This window comes from Alligator sinensis, unplaced genomic scaffold (genome assembly GCF_000455745.1).
Source record: "Alligator sinensis unplaced genomic scaffold, ASM45574v1 scaffold1032_1, whole genome shotgun sequence".
Lineage (NCBI taxonomy): Eukaryota > Metazoa > Chordata > Crocodylia > Alligatoridae > Alligator > Alligator sinensis.
Genome location: NW_005842450.1, coordinates 874492 through 882791, shown reverse-complemented (window position 1 = coordinate 882791; position 8300 = coordinate 874492). Strand labels below are relative to the sequence as shown.

General features: G+C 55.1%; 1 protein-coding gene across 8 annotated transcripts in view; it reads right to left on the bottom strand.

Annotated features, from left to right (window-relative positions):
• The window catches only part of BCL2L1 (BCL2 like 1), a 24552-nt gene extending 16259 nt beyond the window's left edge, over nucleotides 1-8293 (bottom strand). Inside the window, exons 1-3 of one of the 8 annotated variants that reach the window (XM_006030498.3) lie at nucleotides 8155-8293; nucleotides 6978-7047; nucleotides 4648-5303 (exon numbers count right to left, since the gene is read on the bottom strand). In XM_006030498.3, coding sequence (XP_006030560.1) covers nucleotides 4648-5199 — 552 coding nt within the window. In that variant the 5' untranslated portion in view covers nucleotides 5200-5303; nucleotides 6978-7047; nucleotides 8155-8293. The other 7 variants (XM_025212239.1, XM_025212235.1, XM_025212236.1 and 4 more) reach the window with 7 other exon arrangements.
• Nucleotides 8294-8300: the final 7 nt, after the last annotated feature.

The window sequence follows — 8300 nt, the reverse complement described above, 5'->3', positions numbered from 1 at the left end:
AATGCTGCTGCTGGGCTGGGACAGGAAGCAGCATGGAAGTCATTCCAATGGCATTTCCTGAAGAGCTCTACAGAAAAACCTCCCAGTTCCGAATCAGCTTGAGCCACTGCCGAGCAGGGCCTTAAGCCGATCCCAGCTTCCAGGCGGCAGCAACTGGGTGCTAGCCAGCCCATTTCCCCAGCCAGCTCTGAGTGAGTTTTCCTAAGGAAATGGATCTTCATGCAGGGAGTTCCTGGATCTCGCCCTGCTGATCCATCAAGCAAGGCTGTGAGCCTGAGGAGGAGGACTTGCCAGGGCTCCAACAAGGAAAGAAGGGAACTGCCTGATGCCTGGAACAGTAGTTATGCCTCACAAGCAGGCAAGGCCTAGAAGGTCTTTCCCCTGCCCCCCCCCAATGGTAAGCAGAGAAGAGGCACAGGGCAGGTTCTCAGGCAGAAGTAAGAGAAGAGCCAAGCACCGCTGCCTGGGAACAGAGCCCTAGCTTTAGATCCCAATCCCCATCAGATTTATAAAAGGTCAGAGCCCAGCAAATGTCCTGCAGTTACCACGGTGCATACCTGGGGGTGCAGCTCTCAACGCCTGGACCACTGGGGGGTTACAGGTGCCACAGCACTTGTTCAGATGTGTACAGGTGCTAAACCCACAGCCTCAGCACCTCTCAGCTTTGCTGATCTGGGTTCCCTAGCAGGTTCACATAGACACTGCTCCTCTACCTTGGAGGCAACACTGCTCATCACCATATCCAAGTGCCTGCTCTTCCCTACATGCCTCAGAACAGTGGTCCTCAACCTTTTTACACTGAAGATCCCCTCCATAGCTATTGTGAATAGAGTGGCAGGCACTCCACTTGAAAACCTCATCTATATATTGCAGTGTTTACCTCCATGCAGAGGAACCAGGGGGTGGAAGTAGGGGAGCAGTCAGGCAGGGAGAGATAACTGCTTATCTCCTGGCACCTGAAACCTGAGCCTACCCTTATCTACTTATCTCCTTGCACCTCCTGCTGCACCCTTCAGAGGATCTTGAGGTCCCTGGTTGAGAATCTGTGCCTTAGAGCACTCACCCAGTGCTGTCCAGTGCTGCTGCATTCAGCAGTAGCTGCATCACACTCAAGCAAAGCTGCCTTCCCCTGGAAGATGCAATGCATGCTGTAAGCTCTCTGAACCACACCACACCTGCTACAATCACTTGCAATAATAAGAGTTAGCCTCTGAGTGTCACATCACATGACAGAAATCCTGCCAGGTTTGGGTGACCCAAACCCTCCAAGCAGGCTGAGAAAACCCTGACCAGCAAAACTTGCAGAGGCACTAACAGTGGCTGAGGCCCCCTAAGATGGCAGCATATGTCCCACAGGACAGGTAGGTTTGGGAGACCATCTAATTTGCTTTTCCAGTTAAAGCCAGACTGGTGCCTGCACTCATGTCCGGCACTCAGGCCTGTCAGAAACTACCGCAGAGTCCACCCCTGTAGTCACTGCACTGTGAACATTGCAGGGCAAAACAGAAATCCCAGACAGGCTGCTCCCAGCCCTCTTGTGCTGCTGCAGTGGGAGAAGGAGGGAAGACTTTCCTGAAGGGTCAAGAAGCAACACCTCTGACTCTAGCCCTGACAGCATTCAGAGGGTGAGTTACCAGCTGCATCAGCCTGTCATATGACAAGCATCTGAGTCACTTCCCATCGTTCAAAAAAAAAAATCACAAAATGGGTTCTCTATTCTTGCAGCTTTGGAAGGGTTTTCCCCAGTTTCAGCCACAAGTTCTGGCCTGCAAGGCAGCAAGACCACACAGCGGATTCAGCCTGGCTAGTGCTCAGTAACTGTGAATACTTGGGCAAGGTAAGAGGAGGAAGATGTAACTATGTTCTCCCTGGTCCACCCCTTCCAGTCCAGTCCAGTCTGTCACAATTCCTATCATGGCATCTCCCCCGCTTCCCTCGGGAGTCTGTTCTATTACAGCCTGTGGCTGAAACAGTTCTTTCCAGAGGGTGGTTTGAGCCTCACTACCTATACTAGCTGCCTTTGCTTAGTCTCAAGCCATCCTGGACTATTCTGCCTGCACGGTGCCAACATTTCACAGGTTCTCCGTGACTCCATCCACACAAATCCAAGATGTTAAGGATCCACATGTATGACCAGTTGGGCAGGGCTCGGGGCCCAGGGTACCAAAGGCAGTAGGCGAACCTCCCAGATGATGGTGCATGCAGCCCCATCAGTCAAGCCCACCTCAAGAAAGCCAAGGTTTCTGCCTGACATTGGAGCCCCAGCCCTCTCTCAGGCACTAAGACAGCCCTTGCACTGGCACAAGCCATGGGAGAGCAGGGACTCCTGGGTGAACAGACTGTGTGTTGTTTCAGAGGCTGCTGCTCTCCTGCCCCCTCAGAGACTTTCCAGGAAGTGAAACACTGAGACTCTAGAAAACACCAGTCGTCTGGTACATGCCAGCAGCAGGCTTGCCAGAACTTGCATGCCTCTCCTTGGGACCTGCCTGCCTGCTGCACCTCTCGGAGAGCATTGTTTGAATGGGCGGGGGGAGGGTGGGGGGTTGGCCTGCTCAGCCTGGGACCAGTAACCCGGTGTAGGTAGGCCCTGTCGCTGAAGGCAGGCAGGGAGCAAAGGGCCTGTGGCAGAAAGAGGGATGGAAGCCACCAGTTCTCAACACAGCTGAATATGGAGTGAACCGGAGGTGCACCTGTAATCCCAACACAATGAAGTTGCTCTGGAGCCTTTACAACTACCTGTGATACTGGTTCAACATTAGTACTGCTGGTACCAGAATGAAGCAGAGACGCTGGGAGACGCTATTGCTGACAAGGCCAAAAGCCCAATGACAGCCATCAAAGCAACCAGTTTGGAGCCTGGTCCCAAACCCCAGCTAAGGGACTCCTAGGGCTGCAACCCACAGCTGGCAGCCTGACACACCTTACAAACAGCCCAAACACTGCTGCCTGTATGACACCATCTGACCAGCTGGCAACTAATGGTACCACCCAGCTAACACAGTCAAACCCACCCCAGGAGGCTAGCAGCACAGAGAAAAGCTGTTTCTCCTGCTGGGAGATGGCTGGAGATCTGAAGAGCAGGAACCAGTGGGTGTGTCAGGCACACAAGAATCCTGCCCCTCGTGCAATCTGCTAAACAAATATTTGCTCCAAACACGGAATCTGTGCTCAGACAAGAAGAAAGAGCCTTAGCAATGATACTAGGTTGGGGGAAAGGGGAGAGGGGGGTGGGGGAAAGGGTATTACATTCCCAACAAGAGGGACCAGTGATTTTCCATCAGTGATTTAATCTAAATCCCCAGGGAGTTCACTTACAAAAAAATCAGACTGCATTATCTCCAGGGTCTCCAGGCTACAACCCAATCCTCACCAGCAGCAGCCACACGGACTCGCAAACCTCTACTCAAGCTCTCAGTTCTAGGACTAATCTCTGGCATTAAGAGCCAAAGCTGGTGGGGGGTGTTGCTTGCATGGGGGTTGCAAAGCAGGGAAGAACCCCAGCGTCATCCACAAAGCAAGGGGGCTGCTTGTAACAGGAAAAAAATCCAGTCTGTCCCTGGGTGCTCAGGCTCCCTGCTGCCTCCACCCTGGTGCTGGACCTAACACTGGCTTTCCACAAGCTCCAAGAGGCCCTTCCAAAGTCACCTGTGCCACTAGCAGCCAGTCCCCATGCTCCCCCAGAGCTTTGGGGAGGGATTAGTGGTTATGGCTACAGAGGTGTTAAGGTGAATGTAGCTTTTCCCCACTGCCACAGGCTCACCAATGTGCAAAGGTGTGATATTCCTTTATTTAAATGCCAGGAGCTGATGCTGTGTCCTCCCTTCTCGGCAAATACTAATACAGGCAACATCACAGGGACGTGGGAGTAAATAGTGAGCAAGATCATCCGCAGACCATAATACCTCCCCCTGGCAAAATTCCACAGCAAAATCTCACAGGCCTAAGCACTTCCACAGCTCAGGCAGCCCAGACGCTACCAGAGCATGTCTCTGGAACATGCAGTAACATTCATACAAGCCTGTGGACAGCACCCTGCGTACACTGCTCAGGATCCAGCGGGCAGCAGCAGGCTGTTTGCACTGACTCTGCACTTCAGTGCTACCCTGCAACGCTCTGCTGATCTAGGGCCAGGCTGCCAGGTAATGCAGAGGCCCACAGGAAGCAGGACAATCTCTAGCACACTTCACTTGCAAATGAAGCAGACCAGGGATTCCCGTTTCCGTTGCCTCAGACCTCACCACACCAAACAGTCCAGGCCTAGCACTAAGAGGTCCCAACTGAACAAAGAATTGTCTCAGCCCTGGGCTGGGTCACTGACACTCCAGGTCAGACCTAAGAGATGGGCCTTCTGTTTCAGACAAAGCCTGGATTGTAGGTGCACAAGGCTCTGGGAAACAGGCCTTTGTACAGAATGGCCAAGGAGATAGGCAAGACAGCGGGATGAAAAGGGCCCATCAGAGGGCAAGCCTGGGTAGCATCCCCTTGCTCCACCACAATGGAGTGACCCCTCATGGCAAAGAACACAATGGGAAAGGCCCTGCACCAGTTGTTCCACCCTGGGCACCAGGGACAAGGGCTAGGATGTGCAATGCTGTTAGCAAGGCAGAGGAGAATGGGGAGCTCTCCCTTGGAGAAGGAGCTTCTTACCCAACCGCCGTTCTCCTGGATCCAGGGGTCGAGGTGGTCGGTCAGGTAGGTGGTCATCCACGAGACAATACGTCCAACCAGCACCTGCATTTCCTTGTCGACGCTCTCCACACACAAGGCCCCTCCGAAGGAGAAAAAGGCCACAATGCGCCCCCAGTTCACTCCATCCCGGAACAGTTCATTCACCACCTGCTCGAAGCTCTGGTATGCTGTGCCAGGGGTGATGTGGAGCTGGGATGTGAGGTCGCTGAAGGCCCTGCGGTACCTCAGCTCAAACTCGTCTCCCGCCTCCCTTAGCGCCTGCCGCACTTCAGCCGCCGGAACACTCTCCTGGGCTTCCAGGTTGTTCCTGTGTCCAGCAGCCCCATTCACTACGTGGCTGGCAGCGGGATGCCAGGACGGACTCCCGTTTGGGACACTTGCCATGTCCTCCTCTTCTGCAAACTCAGTCCTGGTCTCATCCTGCCCCTCAAGCTGACTCCAGCTGTGTCCTCGCTGTGACAGCTTGTAGGATATAAAGTCAATCACTAATTCCCGGTTGCTGCTCGACATTTTCACACTAGGGAGATTCTCATCGAGTCCATGGTCCAGAACACCAGTGCGCTTACCCAGTCCAGACTCTCCTTTTCTCCAGGATCTGTGCAAACATCTGACCTCTGAGCAGACAATTAGAGAGCAGGGAAGAAAAAGAGGGAAGAACATATTAGCAATGCAGCATTTTACTTCCACTTGTAGCATTAACAACAGCAGCTTCTTACTGCTCAGAGAAAGCAAGCATCCTTGAAGCTACACCTCAGGCTTCAGGATTTAGTCGCCCAGAAAACTGGCAGCAAAACATCCATTTCAGCAACAACTAGGCTAAGCCCCCTTGGATTTGCTTTACAAACGACTGCAAGTCGCATGCATGCGCAACACATCCCATTCAGCCGCCTTACATGGTCCAGGTACAGCTTGAGAGCTCCTTTGTGATGTAGCTCCACATAGGGTCTAGGGGGTCTACCCCCTCTGCTAAAGGTCTAGGAGGCTCAGTCTCCAGCCTCCAGCTCTGCCTTGTCTCAGGCAAAGCCTCAGAAGGAAAAGCAGCTCTGGCTGAAGTGATCATGCCATGCTGCATGCTGGAAACACGAAAGCACAGCGAGGCCCTGAAGCCCCAGGAGCTCACCCTCTGCCTATTCCTCCATTACCTTGATTGAGTGCTGCAGCTCTGCAGCAGAGAAGCAAAAGGCCCTCCCTCCTTCCCTCTCAGCCTCACGCCCCCTCGGTCTCCGCCTCCCATAGAGGATCAAAGCTCTTCCTGAATTTTTTAAAGGGACCAGCACTGGGTGAGGCCTTCAAAATATGTGCTTGTGCTCTATTGCCCAACAATGGCACATTAAAAGAACAATGCGGCCCCCTCTTACACCTATCATAAAGCTCTTCCCAACAATGAAGGAGGCTCTGAAACAAAAGCAGCTGGCAGCCAGCACAAGGGAGTTTGTTTGAAGCTTAAAGCATCATTTTCCATTTTCCGTTCTAGAAAGGATTAGCCCCGGGTCGAGTTTCACCAGCTCCCAGGTGTGCTGAAGGTACGCAATTCCTCTGGCCGGACCTCGGGAAGTGTTACAATGGACCCCCTGCATTTCAGTGGGATCCCAGGAGCTACAGGCTCACTCCCCAAACCTCTCCTCTCAAGAACAGTGGCAAAGGAAGGAACACAAAAGAGCTGTAGTGCTCCTAAGAAGTTGGGAAAAACTAGAAGCCTATTAATCTACAGAGTATTACTTACCTACATAGTTAATAGGTCAGTAGGAGGAGGAACATGTACACTCACGGATAAGGAAAGACAAGATCTAACGCCCGGCAGCATTTTGATGGAAACCCCAGCATTCCAGAGAATTATGCTGGCATAAGAGAGGAGCAGAAATGCCCCTGAGGAAGCGTGTCCTAGATACGTTCTTTTCCCAGTACACCACAGACACAGACACTCTCTGTAGTGAAGAAGTGACTTACCCCTAATGTTATTCTAAGCAGTCATTTTTCTGGAACCAGATTATTAACAAACCTTACTGTTTCAGAGCTAAGCGTTCCCTCCCCACAGAGCATGCACTGGACCGGCAGCCTCTGCACTGGCTTTGCCTGCATCTCAGCACTCCTTGTGTACAGGATTGTCCTCACTTCTGTGTTTGCACTGGAAGCAGCTGCTCTCTGCCCCATTTCCACCCCATGCTCAGGCCTGGGGGCAGAGGACACGCCGGGTGGCCCCACCTCGCCCTTTCCGGGTGTACAGGGGACAGACACACAGGCTCTCTGGATTCGTGCTGGGGAGGGAGCATGTGTGTTTCTGTACTCACCCCCAGAGAGGAGCTGCAGGGAGAAAACTCTGGGCTGGGAAATCTCAGCAGGCTGTGCCTCCTGGACCAGCTGCAGAGACACTTCAAATTAGTAATTTGACACGGAGAGCCTACTCCCTTCCCCGCCCCCAAGGCACAAGCCCCGCCCCCACCCTCTCCAAGTCCCTCCCTACTCATCTCTGCTAAAGGGCAGATGTTGGGAGGAACTCAATACATGCCAGCGCTTCTCCCTCTCTAGGGCACCCCTGGAAGGCTCCTCACCGCAGCATCGGGGTGGCAGATACAAAACTAAGGCTTGCCTTAAAAGACCATGCAGTTGGTTCGGCTATTCGTATAGGGGAATCTTGAGAGATTTTTCGACCTCTGTCAGCCCAGGTGGGATTTCCCAACACCCGCTGAAACCGTGCCAGCTCAGCCTTGCTCTTGCTTCCCCTGCTGGGACGTTCCCGCCGGGGACTGAGACGGCGGAGTTTCCCTGGGGCTCTGCGGCGTCCCTCGGTCGCAGGCGGAGACGCGACCTCCAAGGGAGTCGGGCTCCAGTCCGCTCTTCGCGGAGCGACGTTCAGGTGTCCGAAGACTGTGCGAAGCGCCCGCCCTGTGGGGCCCTTTCACATTGCGCGAGCCGGGGTTTTGTGGTGCCCTCCGCTGCCCACCCAGGAGGGTGAGTTGGGGGTTTCGTGAGCCGCCCGTGGTGCAGACTCGTCCCGGAGTGGAGGCTACGAGGACAGCCCACAGCCACCACACGCCAGAAGGAGAGGGCACCGTGGACTGGTGTGGGTGCCCAGGGGGCGCCCCCCCAGTCTCCATGGCAACCAGCCAGGGGGTCCTGCTAGGGTTGACATCCCCGTTCGCGTGGCTGGGGAACTACTGTGCCCCGCCCCCGCACCAATCCCAGGCAGGGAGGCGCCCGGGGGGCGGGTTCCCGCGGACGGGGCGCTCCCATTGGCTGCCCTCCGTGTCTCTCACGCCGCCCTCACCTGAAAGGCCGTTGAAGGGCCCAGCCCCTGCCCCTTCCCTCCCCGGCGGAAGCGGGGGTTGACATCCCCGTTCGCGTGGCTGGGGAACTACTGTGCCCCGCCCCCGCACCAATCCCAGGCAGGGAGGCGCCCGGGGGGCGGGTTCCCGCGGACGGGGCGCTCCCATTGGCTGCCCTCCGTGTCTCTCACGCCGCCCTCACCTGAAAGGCCGTTGAAGGGCCCAGCCCCTGCCCCTTCCCTCCCCGGCGGAAGCGGGCACTGCGGCCGCCCCTCAGGGCCCCGAGCCGCCTCAGCGGCCCCCAGCCGCCGTCTCCATCGCCCGTTCAGCGGCCAGCGGCTGAGGGAG